This window comes from Chironomus tepperi, unplaced genomic scaffold, assembly GCF_022539635.2.
Source record: "Chironomus tepperi strain 1889 unplaced genomic scaffold, CSIRO-AGI_Ctep_v1 contig_85, whole genome shotgun sequence".
NCBI lineage: Eukaryota > Metazoa > Arthropoda > Insecta > Diptera > Chironomidae > Chironomus > Chironomus tepperi.
Window position 1 is genome coordinate 4,599,619 of NW_027226207.1, and position 15,986 is coordinate 4,615,604.

Genomic DNA, 15,986 nt, shown 5'->3' on the forward strand with positions numbered 1-15,986 from the left:
AAAGTTCACTACATGATGATTCTGTTATCTGTCCTACTTTACTTCTAGATCACTATTCATTGTTTCTTTTCTAAAATGAATCTAGTCTAATCTCTAAACGAAACTTTTTCTGTAGATTTGAGTATTCTTGAATTTTATTAACATTACAAACTAGTCAATTAAATTCAAATTCAAATTTCTTCATCAACTTTAATATCAAAGATCAGAGCAAATTGAGTTGACATTTTTCCAAGCTTCTGAACTTTCGATTCCAGCTCAGTACAAGCTAATGAGTCAAAGTATCAAATATTTGAGGAGTTCAGTCTTTATAAGCTGAAGACACTGCGATTAGCAATCTATTGTACATTTTAGGCAGTTTATAGTGGGATTCAAATCAGTTGTAAGCTCTTCATATCGAAAGGACAGGAGTACGTCATAAGACTTGATAACGAGTACATTCTTATGACGTACTCTGCAATGTACTTAGTTACAGCTGTGCAAGAATCACCCAAAAAAATCATGCTTTTAAGTACAGAGGTATTACGGTACTAAAATCCATGTTTATTGTCAGTTAGAACGTCGATATGGAACAAGAGCTTTGAAAATTATACATGACCTAGGATTGAACCCAGGACCTTCGGCGTATAACGCCAACGTACAATGAGTTAGTTAACATATAAAATTCTATATGCTTAAGCCTAACTAGGCCCAATTATTAGTATTCACTTCAAACTTCATTTATTACAAATTTACATCATTACATAAATGGATTAATAAAAAAATGATTAAATTCATACCAAAAAGCTCACTAAATAGAAAGAAATGGTTTGGGGGTAAAGTTGGAATATTTATGCGAAAGTATAAAGGAACTGATAAGTATTTACAGAAATGAGATCGTGAAAAAAAAGAAAAATAAATAGGGCATGAGTCTGCGTCTTTTGAGATGAGTGAAGATTTTTTGGCAATGGAAAATAGTCCCGAGCAGCACAAAATTGTCAGCTCAAGTTTGAAAAAATCTCCATCTCATTTCCAATTATATTTCGTGAAAAGGACAAAAAAAAGTTTGCAAAAAATTAAAAAATTTGAAAAAAAAATTCTCTTTTTTTCTATTTCGAAAAACAATTTTTTTTACCAGTTAATCCCCGCACATGGACTCTTTTAGGAAGTTCAGGAGGAGTATATGTTGGTGCGGCAGGATGATCATCTGTAAATGTTTGATATTTTTATGACACATTTTGTTTTTTTAATTTTTTTTTTTAAAAATGGAAGTTCTATACAAGGAAAAAAAATTAAATTATTTAAAATGATAAAAATCAAGGAGAGTAAAAAACGAAATTCATCCTAATCTCTGTTTTTTTGGTTCCTTTATTTTATATTTATAAACTGAACTACAGCAAATAGATTTTAAAAGCAGCAAAGATAGAATATGACATCAAAACAAAATATTTATAAAGCAAGATAGAGTTAAAAATAGTGAGATTTAAGGTGAATTCAAAACATATTTTTAGCAAGCATAGATATTACAGCATAAAGCATATAACATTAACATTAAGCGACATTTAACACATAATATTAAAAAGAGTTTATTATTTATGCCAAGACAACATTGTACGATGCTCGATTTATGTGTATGTTAAATTAAATTTCTACATAATGAAATGTTTAATTCGAAAATTATTAATAAGTTAAATGAAAAAACATCGAGAGCATTAAAACTTAAAAGTTTTTCTTTTATAAATTGAACTTAATGAAATTAAAAATTTTAATTGAAATAATGTGTGATGTTCTTTATAATTTGATATAAGGTGTAATTTTATGTATTTATATGTGTTATTTTGTAGGTGTCTCAATTTTTTTTTTAGAATTCGTTACTTTTTTTCGTACGGTGAGAGAAAAAAAAAAAGATATTTTCTAGAATATTTCTGTCGTTTCTTTGAGTCTCTTTGGTTGAAAATGTGTTGATTTTTAATATTTTCAATTTTTGAACTATTTAAGGGGTAGTTAGGACATCTGGAAAATGAATTGTCTAAATAAATGTGGGAAATTTTTGATTTGTTATTCTGATTTGCCTGTGACTCTAAACTCTGTTAATAAAAGTTTGATTTTGGGCAAATGTTGCATAATCATGGATATTGACTCTGATTTTAGATCAAGAATTTCATGATTTCCAAATTTGAATCTCGAAAAGGGAAAATGAAGTTGAAAAAGCTTTGATATGTCGTTATGTCAATAGTAAAATGAGCTATGAACTTAAATCCATGCTTAAATCCATAACTTAAATTCGAAAGAGTCGAGTCAATTTGTCCATTTAAAATACGAGTCGACTTCGAGTTCTGTTCAGAACTATTGAAAGATCACAAAAAGACGATTCCTATAATATTCTTTATTAAGACTTAAAACTTTTCAAAAATCCTTCAAGAAGTGTTCATTTAAAATTCAAAATACTTTGTAAAAATTGAAAAAATTTCGCTGAAAATCCATAAAAATATTAAATTATTTCCAAAAATATGTTTGTCTAAGGCACAATTGCACAATTATCAAATTACTATAAATCTACAAAATTTATCTAGTCTATATAAAAAACATTTACATCGATATTAAAAGATATATATTTCCATTAAATAAAATACAACACATTTTAGACCAACACAACTCTCATGTGACTGAAAAATCCCAGAAAGAAACTCTTTTTTATCCTTTTGGAATAATTATAAGATACAGGATTACCTCCGTTGAAAAAAATAGCCTAGCCTACTAAATGTTACGAATAAATTTATATATTTTTTTTTACGATAAGTATAAAGTGTGTGATGTCTACGTAGCAACGGACAAATAAGCGATAATCGAAATTTTTTATTCCAATCGAAGATTCTTTTTTTGATTTTTAAAATGGGAATTGAGAGAATTTACATAAAATTTTATTTGATTTGATAAAAATAATGTGAAGTGAAATTTCACATAAAATAATTTTTTAATAGTTTTTTTTAATTCTTTTAATTTGTTGAAAAAATATTCTTTTTTTGAGGTGGGACAAGTTTTGATATTTAAAAATTAATTTATGTGTTTTTTTGATTTGAAAAAAATTTGTTCAAGAAATAATGCTTCAAAAATGATACCTGTACTAACATCATATATATGGCCACAAAATTTATTATATCCTATCTAATAATTTCAAACAATGAAAGCAAGTTTCACTATACTGTATAGTTAAAATATTTAAAAAATTTGACTTTTTTTAAGGTTATGAAATTCTTTGTTTTTTGAATTTTCTTTAGATTTTTTTAATTTAAATTTTTAATTTAGTTTAAAAATATTTAGAAGATAATTTCATCTATCACAATTTTTTGAAAGAAAAACGAAGAGGAAAAATATGTTGACGGTGAAAAGCTTTTTTGAAATTAAAGTTTTAAATTTAAAATTCAGGATAAAAACAACATTAAAGGGAAAAAATTGTTTTAGTTCAATTTTAGGAGTTTTTTTTAATTGAAAATCTCAAAAAGATACATGCAAATTCACCAAAACTGCATGCCTAGGTCAAATTCATATCAAAACAAGTAAAAACATTAAATTTTAAAAAAGTTGTTTCTTAACGGAAATAAAGTTATTCAAAAAAAAAGAATTAAATTTCAAACTCTTAAAAACCGGTAAATTATGAAATTTTTAATAACAGCAAATCTTATGAATTCGTAGAAAATTTAAAAATTCGTTTTGTAAAAAAATCCGTTAAATATTTGAATAATAAAATTCATTTAAATTTCAAATCTTTCAAAAAAAAAACATTAAAAATTCATTTATTTTTGAAACTTCAAAAACCCTTAAAATCTTAAAAGTTCATTTAAAATTGTAAATCTTAAAATTCATTTAAAATTGTAAATCTTAAAAGAAATTTCATTTGAAATTTCAAATCTTCAAAAAACTTTTAAAAATTTACATAAAGTTTAAAATTTTAGAATATTTGTTAAAAATCGTAAAATTGTCAAAAAAATCGGAAGATTTCAAAAAAGTATTTAAATCTTCAAAAACCGTTAAAAATTTAAAATTTGAAAAATTTCTTAAATTCTTTTAAAAAACCGTTTAACTTTTCAAAAAAGCTTTTCGCCCGTCATTCATGAAGGAAGTTGAACGAGCCATAAAGTATTCGATTTAAAAAACAATAATTTGACGACTTTATAGCATCCATTTCCTTCATGGCCAACACGAATTGTGTTAAAAAATTCCATTGATCTACCGAAAAATGTATGTAAAACTTTAAGGATAATATAAAATTGAGTTTATCATATTATTATTTTTAATTATTTGAATAGATTAAAATTATCATATTCATTCACTCATTCAATACCAATTGATTATATTTACGATATATATATACGAATTACGAATTATAAGTAGATATATAAAAAATATATATGACATTACAGCATTTTGATTTGAGTAAATTAGATTTTGTTTTGAAATACGTACTTGATGGACTTATTACTTTTGATGGAGAAGGAGGAGCTCGAAACTTTTTCCTCATTAAAGCCACTATAATCACACATGCAATAACAAAAAAATTTATAAATTTTTTTTTCAATATGATTAGTCTGCAGGTAGATAAATAAATTCATTTGTTAAGGGGGGTAACATTTAAAAAAAGTTTCACATTTTTGTTATTTTAAGTTTTTTTTTTAATTCGTTTTCGATTGAAATTTGAAATATTTTTTTTAATTTTCTTTGAATAGTCTTGATGAGCTTACACATCATTAAGTGAGAGAGAGGACAGAAGGATATTTGTAGATATTGTTGCTTTATGTAGTTTAACTTCTTTCAATTTATTTATCATTCTTGTCATCACATTATTCGTAATAAGAAAAAAGAACTAATTTATCAAAAAAAAAAAAAAAAAAAATTATATGATTGAAAAATAATAAGGAGGAGACGATTTTTGGGAGGAAATTACACTTTATATTTAGCCAATGAATGAGGAAGCTTTAGCTTTATGTATACATATATCAATAATTTATGTACATATATAGCTAACAACATATACATCATGATTATTTTTACCTAACATCATAATCAGTCTTATTTTTTTGATTTATTATGTATGTATATATTTCACCATATCCATATCATAATTAATTTTACTATTTACGTATAGATCACCGCTACAACAGATATACCAAAAGCTTTTGTCAATGAGAAAAATCATATAATTGATGATTGTTATGCTTACAGCATTTCAACTTTCATGTATATATTGCCTTTTTCTTACTGTCATATTTATGCTCATGAATATGATTTTTGCCATGTCACAGCTTCTGCTTATTTATTTTTTTTATCAATCAACTTTTATTGTTATTAATTGAATGATTATGGAGGTGGTCGCATGATTATTGATGATTCAAAATGTTTGGGAGTTCATTGACTTTGTTCGGATTTGATTTATTGTTTGGTGAATTATTTGGTTGGATTTACTTTTGTATTGAAGAATTCTTTTAGATTTGAGATAATTTTTGAAATATTTTTAGGAATTATGATATAAGTTTAAAGACTTGAATTGAATAAATTAAGAGAAATATTGGATGAGATCTTCTACATGCTATGATTAATCTTTAAAAGATCAAATGGTAATGAATTCATTAATTTAAGACGAATTTCACTTTCAATTTTACTTTCAAATATTTTATAATAATTTAATTAGAAACTAGTACAGAGTTTAAACAAAAATTCGGAGTCAAATCAGCTCTAAAAATTCAAAAAGATATGTGTTGATTTGACACAAAATGGATTGAAAAATCTTGGACAATTCGACTCTGAGTTCAGATTTTTAAATTTATCTTCGAAAAAGTTCACTAAACTCTTTAGGTTAAGTTTTTTTTTTACAAAATTCAATTCTATTTTGAATATTTAAAAGGAAACTGAGTTGATTTGAAGTTTTAAATCAACTCAAGTTGAGACGAGTTAACTTGAATTAGATTGAATTCGAGATCTTGCATAATATGAGCCTTAATTTTAGATAAACATCAAATGAATTGAATGGAATTGTGGAAAAGAATTCAAAGCCACATATAACCAAAGAATGGACTTAAATGCAAGGTCCAAGATTTTCACATTATCCTAGAAATATCAATTTGTATTCAAAAATATTCAATCGTTTGAAAAATTCAAAATTCAAATTCAATTTGACGCAAAGACATAAAATGAAGCTTTGAACAGTTCTCCTCAAAATATAAATCATCATCATCAACAACCCCAATCCACAACCACCAATTTTTGAGAATGGAATGCATTTGCATAAATTTTTACAGATCTAAAACCAAAAAAGTTTAATTTTCAAACTCTAATTTTTGATTTCATTTCCTAAAAAGTGCCTAAAATTATGAGCATTGCTTCAAATTTCTTTACCTTTCCATTCTCAATTAAGACAATTTTGGAAAAATTAATTTTTGTTAATTACTTGTTGTTGAGTAGCAATAAAAAGTATAAAAGTAAAATTACTGCAATAAAATCTCAATCAATTAAAAAATTTAGCAATAAAAATTAAACATTGAGAGCATTGGTGATCAATGTATGTAAAAATTATATTTTATATATATAGAATTATAGTATATAGATAGATTATTTAAAATATGTGCCCAAAAAAAAGAGTATAAATATAGGTTATATCGCAAAAAAAACTATGAGCATTTTTTGTTTTTGTTTTTTATTATTATCGTACCATCCAATGCTTTAATAGATGAAGTGAAATCAATGCTTTGTTTTACCATTCCTGTTTGCATCATTATCATGCCAACATCTGAAAAGCCATCAGATCAATATGAAAAAATAATTTTTTTTAAGCTTTAAATTTTTGAATTTTAAACAATTTCAAATTCAAATTTTTCTGAGGTTTTGGAATTTTCATTAGTTGTAGCATAATGGAACTATGTATTAGTAGCATAAACTTTGTCATATTTGTCAGAATTTTATCTATTTTATTAACAAAAAAAAGATTAATGATGCATTAAGCTGAAAATTTTTTTTAATTATTATTTTAGAGAAAAAAAAAATAGTTTTTTTAATATAAATTTTACATATGATCATTCAGGAGAGTGTGAATCTGTCTTATGTTTCGTATGTAGGAAAGAATATGTGATTAAAATAGTTTTTTTATAAAAAAAAATTCAACAAAATTTCAACTTAAAAGAGAAAAATAAAACTGAAAATAAAATAGAAAAAATTAATTAATTTAATTTATAGATTAGTAAGTTTGGGATCGTAAGGATAATTATGCTAAAAGAATCCATGCGGTTTTACTAAATGAAGAATAATTAACAGAATCTAATGGAAACTAAATTAATTCATTTTTTTTTTGTTTGTTTAAAAACCGTAGAAAAATTTCATATTTTCCTTTGTTATCGATTTTTTTTTTGTACAAATTCTAGAGGATACTTGCATAAATTTTTCACTAAATTAACCATAACTTTTTTCATTAAATTTCTCTAATCCAAATAATAATAAATTTTGAAACTTTATTTAATTTCATCTTATCTTGATTTTCTACAGCTTTTTTTTTCGTTAGTTTTAAATGCGGGTTGAAATTTAAAGAAGAAATTTTAAATTGAAGTTCTTGATTATATGCTTTAAAATTGTGGTTCTGTTCATTTGGATGGAGATGTGATCAGATTTAACCTGATCTCGAAATTGACTCCAATTTTATATGAACTTTTCTTGAGTCAACTTTTCCAAACAAAATTTTAGTCGACTTCGAGTTTAAAATTAGTGTAATTTGCAGTAAATTCATAATTAATCAGAGTGACGTAGATCCGTGACCAACCTCTATCCATTTTTGTCACTTGGGATAATTTAATTTAAGAATTCCATGTCTTAATTATTGACAAAAACACTTTGCAAAAGAATTAAAATTCTTTACTTTATATTGAATTAAAATTGAATTTTTGTGATTGATCCAAGCATAAAATCAGCAAACATCGACTATTTGAACAAAAGTACTCAAAGGTAATGGGTTCAATTCCCAAGATAATCAAATTAGTTTTTTTCAAAATGTAATGTAATCTTTTGTAAATTTCAAAAACCGACTTTGTTTTTGATCTTGTATCACAATACAAATCTTAAATTTGGTGAGACTTTTTTGAAAATTTTGTTTGATATATACTTCACAAGATCAAAAATTATATACTTCACAAGTTTTTGGAAATTTTGTATGAAATTATTTTTATATTTTTTGATACAAATGCAATTTCAATTAATCCATCAATTTCAACCCGCACTAATCGATATAAAAAAACCAAAAACTAATAAAATGTTAAAATAATAAAATTATGTAAAATTAAAAATGCTGAAACATAAAAAGGAGGAATTATTTTGCATGAGAAAATTATCATTTTTTGCAGAAAAAAAAATTTGTTTGTTAGAAAAAGTCACTTCCAAAAAAGGATAAAAAAAACGTGTGCAATAAAAAGGAAAAACTTTAAAACTTAAGGAATTGATGAATATATTTATAATATTTAAGAAATTTGATCTAGACGAATGTATATAAAACCGTAAATGACATAATATAGCCATAAATTCGTCTTTCGTATGGTTATATACATGTGTTAATGGAACAAAAGGAAGTTTTAAATAAGAAGGATTAAACGTAAATATACAAATTCATTCCAAAACATCATTATTATCTATCAAAGTGAATTTTTTAAACTTTTTTTGACTCATTTTGCTTCATAAAAAGTTTTATGAATGTTTTTTGATGGATTTTTATTATTTTATATATAAGCGAATGCATCATAACAAGATAAGTAAACTCTCAATCAGAAAAATCATCAAAAATAGCATAAATATAAGATTTTTTTTAGGTTAGGTTAATGAAAATGTTTAGGAAAAGTTTTTTTACACGAGAAATCAACATTCCACAAAAAAATGTATATATATAGAATATAGGATGTATGTATAAGTTACGTAATATACTATAAATGTAGTATGCAGTGAAAAAATTTGATTATAGCAATGTAACAGACTGTGGAAACTTTGAGCGTCGAATTCCTTCGAAATTGAATTTCGAAAGATTTGAAAAATGTTAAAAGGTGTCAAAATTTTAAATTTATTTTGACCGTTACAAAAACCAATGAAAAATTCGATAAATTTTCGAATTAAACTATTAGCAAAATAATTCAAATTTATTTTGAGCGTTATAAAAAATTATTAAAAACTCATTTATTTTTGACATAAACAATTGTACTAAGATTGATTTAGAATAATTTTGATTAAAAATTTAAAAATTGATGAAATTTCTAACATTTTATTGGTTTTTTTATTAACAACAAAATTCAAAACTTAACGGTCATTTATTTTTTTTTGAATCTTATAAGTTTTATGACTATTCAAAAATTCAAAAATTAACGGTCATTTAATTATCTTGAAAATTCAAACATTTCCACAGTCTATTAAGAAAATGCATTTATATATTTATATTTTCATATATATATTTTGCAAAAAAGTTAAATGCCAAAAAACTCTGTTCACAAACATTTTAATTTTTTCTATTCATTTTCTCAGCAAGGATGATTAATAAAAAAAGAGGTGTGTGCTATATGAAATTCACAGGCTTATAGCCTCATGTGAACATGAGTTTTAATGAAAAAAATTACTAAAAATTTTAAACTTTTTTTTTGGTTATTTTTTTTTGTTAACATTTTTTTATGGTTAAAAGTAAAAATTCTCATCTAAGTTTTAAAGAAGATTATATCAATATATATAAAAAAAACAAGTGTAGACTAAAAGTCATTCAATGAAAAAAGTAAGTTTGTGTGTACTTTCAAAATGCACGATATTCACAGTTAAAAAAAGAACTTTTTAAACTATAGTAGATTTTTTTTTTTTTGGTAAAAATTCTTTATGTATATAAAATATAACACTCTAGTTTAGCTCTTTACCTAGCTCATCATATTTCCTCGTTTGCGCTGTCACTGTCGAGTCAAGGTTACATACAGAAATTATAGTATTTGTAATTTTTTTTTTTTGGTTGATTTTTTTAAAAATTTAAATTTTAAAATAATTAAATATCTTAATTAGATAGAAAAAAAAATAGTTTTTTTTGTTTTATAAAATAAGTAATATAATTAAGTTAAATTTAAAAATATAGAATGATAGACAGATAATATAGGGTTAGTTAGTATTCATGATGATATACAGCTTATATATGGAAGTGAGTATAGACAGGGGATATATATAGATTTGAAAAATAAAAATTATACTTAATAGGAATTAGAAGGTAGACTTAAAAATTAAGTAATATTAAAAATACATAAATTTCGCATGTTATCTATGTATAAGGATAAACAGCTTGAGAAGGAAATCCTGTCATGTGACAAAAAAAAAATTTAATTTTTAACGGTTAAGTTTGAATTTATTTTTTAATTTAAAAATAATTATTAAGGACATTTTAGAAATTCTGAATCTTCTGCAGCATCAAGTTTAAGTTTAACTTATTTTAGACAGTATAAATCATATTACAGACAAATTTGTAGATTTGGTCGTAGCCAGAAAGTATTTTTTTTTAACCATTCCTCATTAGCGGCGCTGTCACCTCATTGTATGCTTAGTTTCACCGCCATGGCGTCTTAAATATACCAGACTATACATTTTTACACCATTATTTAATTTTTTTTGACTCTTTTGAATCTTTAAGGATGGAAAATTAGGATTAATTCCAAAAAAAAATCATAAAAAATCAAAATATTTAGGAATTAATGGTAAGACCTGCCTTGACTACTCCATGATGGTGAATATCGACACGTTTTTCCGTATCGATTAAGGATTCAGCAAGATTATTTGATTTTAAAGAATTTTTAGGAACCATTCCTTAGTTTCCACCCTTTTGGCCAATACTTAGACACCCATCCTAACAGACAATGAGTTTCAGACTTACCTAAATGAGCATGCTAATGGGTATACTCAATCAATATAATCTTACAGAATTAAATTATACACATCAGCATGTTCCTTGTCTGCTAGGATTTCACAAATTTTCATATGAATGTCTGAGCCTTGCTTTAATCAGCGCCTAAATCATTCCATAAGACACCATGCCACTCTACATCCTACCAGTCATATTGGCATTCATTTTATGACAAATCAGTCGAGTCTAAACTTAAGATTACATAACTTTTTTGTTCAGTACAAAAAACATAAATTAAGACTTAATTAAGATTTTTGTAGAAAACAAAATAATAATTTTTTAAAAATCAGTGATTATTTGAAGAGGGTCTCTGACTCCCTTGGCTACTCTAATGATTAAAATAAGTAAAAATTACAGTAAAATGATCTATCAATGACACCTACTTGCCGATGTTATTTCCACTGGTGCAGAGATATGGTTGCAATATTGGTCGTTTTATTGAGTGCAAATAAGGTGTCTAAATCCGATTGGACACCAAATGATATATATAGCCTCTGCACCAGTGTTGATAGATGAAGATGGAAAAAAATGTTGATACAGAAGATTTATTTATTGAAAGAATTAACCCATAAAGTATGGTAAGGTACCTCACTCAACCTCACTAGGTTCTCGACTCTCAACTTAACATGAAAACTCATCAAAAAAATTTCAAATTTTTTTTAAAATTTTAAAAAAATATTTTTTAAAATTTTCAAACGACCATTAAAAGTTTTTTTTTTCTATCACATTCCAATCGAAATCCCTCTCAAGTATTGATAGAGTAATAGATAGTAAGGGACAAAAAGAAAACGTATAACTGCAGGTAACATTAAAATTTTAATTTTCACAAATCGCATATAAAAGGATTTGTTTTTTTTTCTCCTTTATAATCCAATTTATTTTTTTTTCAGCATATATGCATTTCAAAAATATATATTTCAATTTTTTTTTACAACTTTTTAAAATGCATCATTACAATCAACAATATTTATTTAAAAAATTTGCATCATATTTATATATAAGAAAAATTTTGGGAGCGGAGAAGGAGAAAATAATAAAAAAAAATTAAAAAAATATATAAAAATAGACACTTAATAGCTTTATTTATTTCCATATTGACTTATATCAAAGGCGGTTCATTAATTTCAATTTGGTCAATCGTCAAATTCAGTTATTTTTTTTTTGGTTCCGTTAGATATTTTTCAATTTAAGGTCGACAAGCGATAAAGATTTTTTATATTTTCGAATTTATATATTACACTCAAATATGATATGCAATGGATAGCAATTTATTTATTCCCATTGTATTTATGAAATTGAAATAAATTGCCCCAAAAAGGATAGAAAGATTGTTTTTTTTTTTGTTTATAGATATTCTTAATTACTTTAAGGCAAAAGGAGATAGATAGAAGAGGGGAAATAGAATGTTAGAAGAAGATAGAAACATAACTGCATAATATTTTATTAATTAGTTATGTTAATTAATATATTTTTTACAATTTGAATTTTAATTTGAATACATTTTACTTACAGTTTTTGCACTTGCACTTCTTTATGAGAGTTTCATCCTTTATGTCCTCATGACATGCCTTACAATAGAACCAAGCTCTGGAAATGGAAATGAAATGATTGTAAGTATTGAGAATTTATAGTTTGATGCGCATATGGGGATGTTTTGTAAGAATTCAAGTTTAAGGTTTTGAGTCACTAAATTTCCAAATGTTAGACTCGAACTTGCACCTTCAATTAGGGTTTCTGGAAGCGGTTGTCTGAAAACCGCATAACCGCACTTTTTGGCCCAAAATGCGGTTTTAAAAAAACCGCAGTTTTTGAAAGAAAAAACCGCGGTTTTAACACTTTGTATGGAAAAAATTCTCAAAAAGTAAATTTTGAAGGTAATTTTTCAAAAATAAGTTTAGAATTTTTTTTAACTATTTTATCAGGCAATTTGGAACTAAATTTAATGAAATGAAGAAAAATACAAAGATTTAATACTTTTATGGATAAAACTCCAAATTTAAATTTTTTAAAAAAATTTCATACATTTGTATGAAAATTGAAAACCGCAAAAAACCGCAAAACCGCGGTTTTTAAAATTTTGGAAAACCGCAAAACCGCGGTTTTGAAAAAACGCGGTTTTTCAGAAACCCTACCTTCAATCAGAATTTATCCCTATTTCTTGCTAACTGTTGTAACTATTGAACTATCAAGCTACTAAAGTCACATAGTAGCACAATCCTTACTTTTACGAGTCATTTCGAACTAATTTGAAGAATTAGTTCCACATAACTCAATTAGACGACTCCGAATAAGACCAGTCGGTTGAACGATCCAAACGCAAGCAGCATCTGAGCTGAATATTGCAAAGTAAAAAGTCCCGGAATAGTCCAATAAGTCGATTAATCGATCTAAAATACGACACCACGTCAGTGTGACTGTGGTTGACTCGAAGTGACACTGGCATGGGTCCAAATTCAGCACAAAACCAGAATCACACCGGCTTGGATCAAGATTTTTGATCGACTAACCAATTTGAGCTATACGGAGACTATTCACTAGCTTCTTTTCTTTGACTTCTATAGTTCTCACTACCGTTATTCAGCTCAAATGCTGCATACATTGCAGTCCATTTACCAAAATACCTTCTTAAGACAACACAGACAAACCAACAACTCCAACTCCCCTTTCCACACATAAAATTGCAAACCCCATAAAATTATTCACATTATTACATGAGAAACGGAAATTACACATTCAATAATTTACAATTCAAATTCATATTTGATTACTTCCTCACCTTTTTACTTCGTCAGCACTTTGTGCAATAAAGAATCCTTGTGTATTTGCTAATATTTTTGCACCACGTGGATTGATTGAAATTTTACTATCATTACCCTCTTCTCCGCCTTTTATTTCTATCGCTAACAATAACAATTTGAGTTTTGTGAAGCAAAGCCTATAGATGATGTAAGGAACAATGAAGAAATATATTATAATTGAATATATATCATATTAATGATTGATTGAGTGATTTGTGTATTGATTTTTATCTTCAATGAATGTCTACATAAATTCTATGTTTTATAACATAATTAATTAATTAACAATCAATGATCAATTATTGATTGAAAATTAAAGGTAAACAAAAAAAATGTACACGAACATTGCAATTGAGCTTTTAAACATGTATACATGCAGAACATGGCTTAAAAGAAAGAAAAAATAAAATCAATGTGAGGGTGATGAATGGATGGAGGAAATAATAATAAGGTGTAATTAAAAATGTTATGAGAAGCACTTTTCTGATTTATTGATGTATTGTAACTATTGGTTGGTCTAGGAAGCTCATTGGGGCTTATTCAGAGGCCGATTTCTCCAGTGCTGGTACGGTACGATACGGTATAATACGGCATAGTACGGTATGGTGTAGGCACACCATGGTAAGATCCCAGTACCGAAGAAATTGAACCCAGGGTGACCGGCGTAGAGAGGATAGAGAGTTGACTCTAACTCCTTCCCCCTCCCTTAACTCCCTTGAATTCGTCCCTTGGCTTGATCTCGACTCGAATTTTATATTGAGTGAAATCAACTTTTCCATACGAATTCCGAGTCGCATCGAGCTTTGATAGCTAGTCAGCATACACTGCTCTCTATGAACCGGTTCCAATTTGTAATTTGTAAAGCTCTAAAGGAATTTTTGGTATTTTAGTCTCAAAAAATCCTAACTAAATGAAGAATTTCTTTCAAAAAGGGAAAGGGTGGTGTACTTGAGGCCCAATTACCCCTTCATCCCCATCCCCCTAATTACACCCTTAATGTTGACACTAATGATATTGATCCTTACAATCTTACAACCCCAGGTATCTCCAATATCCTCAAGCCCTTCAAAAACAAATTTTAATTAAATTTTCCAGTCTAAAAATTTTCCAATCCGACATCAAATTGCATAAAGCAGCATATGCCAAACGAGCAGCAGATGTAGTAAAAATTCAAGGACTTGCAAATGTAATAATTTAACAAGCCAAATGCATCCCATTCCAAAAAACAGCAACCTTGAGACAAGATGCAAATATCAGACATGACAATTTGCTAGAAAACATCATTCATAAATCAATAATTCAGAAAAAGCGCGTCGATGATGAATGATGAGTTGTGATAAATGATCAATCAAATCTGAATAAGAGTTTAGCTAAGTATGAAAAATTATGCTGATGCTCTATATACTTTTTGTGTGTCTTCAACTTCTACGTTCTAACTAAATATGTATATTGTGTCTATGTATGAATGTATGTGATTAAAGTATTTATTTTTAGTGCTTTTCATTATTAAAAGCCTTTTAAAGTTTTGAATTTATAGCGTAGGCGAATTAATTTTAAGGTTTTATGTCAAACTAGATTATTTAACGCATTCTATTAATTCAAAAACTCTGGATTTTATTCATTTTAAATTTCAATTTTTAAGGTTAATCTTCAAATGCAGTTAAATGATGGTGAATAACAAACTATAGTGGTTAATAATGATGAAGGTGTTTAATCGTTCAAATTTAAATACATGAGTTATTATTATATATAAAAATATTTAATTAAAGTAGATTGAAATGTAAATCTTACTCGCAGGCTTGTGGAAAAGTCATTCCGGTGAATGAAGGTGAAAGGGTTTCAGTATACATCTCACATCCGGTACCTTGCAAGTAGTCATTTTGCCATATTTGCATATCAGGGGACTGAAACGGAAAGATAGCAGCCGTACACAAAACATTTAGATCTGCTTGATATTTTTGATTTTTTTTTTCATAATTTTTCTTTTGATGACAATAAAGATTGATGAATGTTTTTTTAGTCTTTAAACTGCGAATAATGAAAGCTTTTTTTTTTGATTTCTTTATGTTTATATTGTCTTGTATTTTCTATTAATCATGATTTTGTAAGGAATTTATTCCTATTTTTTTGTTTTTTATCGATTTATTTTGAACGTTAGTTGACTTATATACTTTTAAGCTAATTAAGCAAGACATTCTTTGTCCTTTTACAAAGTGTTGAATAACATCGATAGCAATTAAGCAATTACAGCTTGGACTGATCATTAAATAATT

The 15,986-nt window shown here is 26.3% G+C and overlaps 1 protein-coding gene across 1 annotated transcript in view; it reads right to left on the bottom strand.

The window, feature by feature from the left end:
- slo (calcium-activated potassium channel slo) overlaps positions 1-15,986 on the bottom strand; it is a 70,702-nt gene that overhangs the window by 9,112 nt on the left and 45,604 nt on the right. The window contains exons 11-16 of the mRNA XM_070635213.1: positions 15,505-15,617; positions 13,692-13,850; positions 12,426-12,502; positions 9,891-9,923; positions 6,680-6,757; positions 1,112-1,183 (exon numbers count right to left, since the gene is read on the bottom strand). Coding sequence (XP_070491314.1) covers positions 1,112-1,183; positions 6,680-6,757; positions 9,891-9,923; positions 12,426-12,502; positions 13,692-13,850; positions 15,505-15,617 — 532 coding nt within the window. The remainder of the gene's footprint in view (positions 1-1,111; positions 1,184-6,679; positions 6,758-9,890; positions 9,924-12,425; positions 12,503-13,691; positions 13,851-15,504; positions 15,618-15,986) is intronic.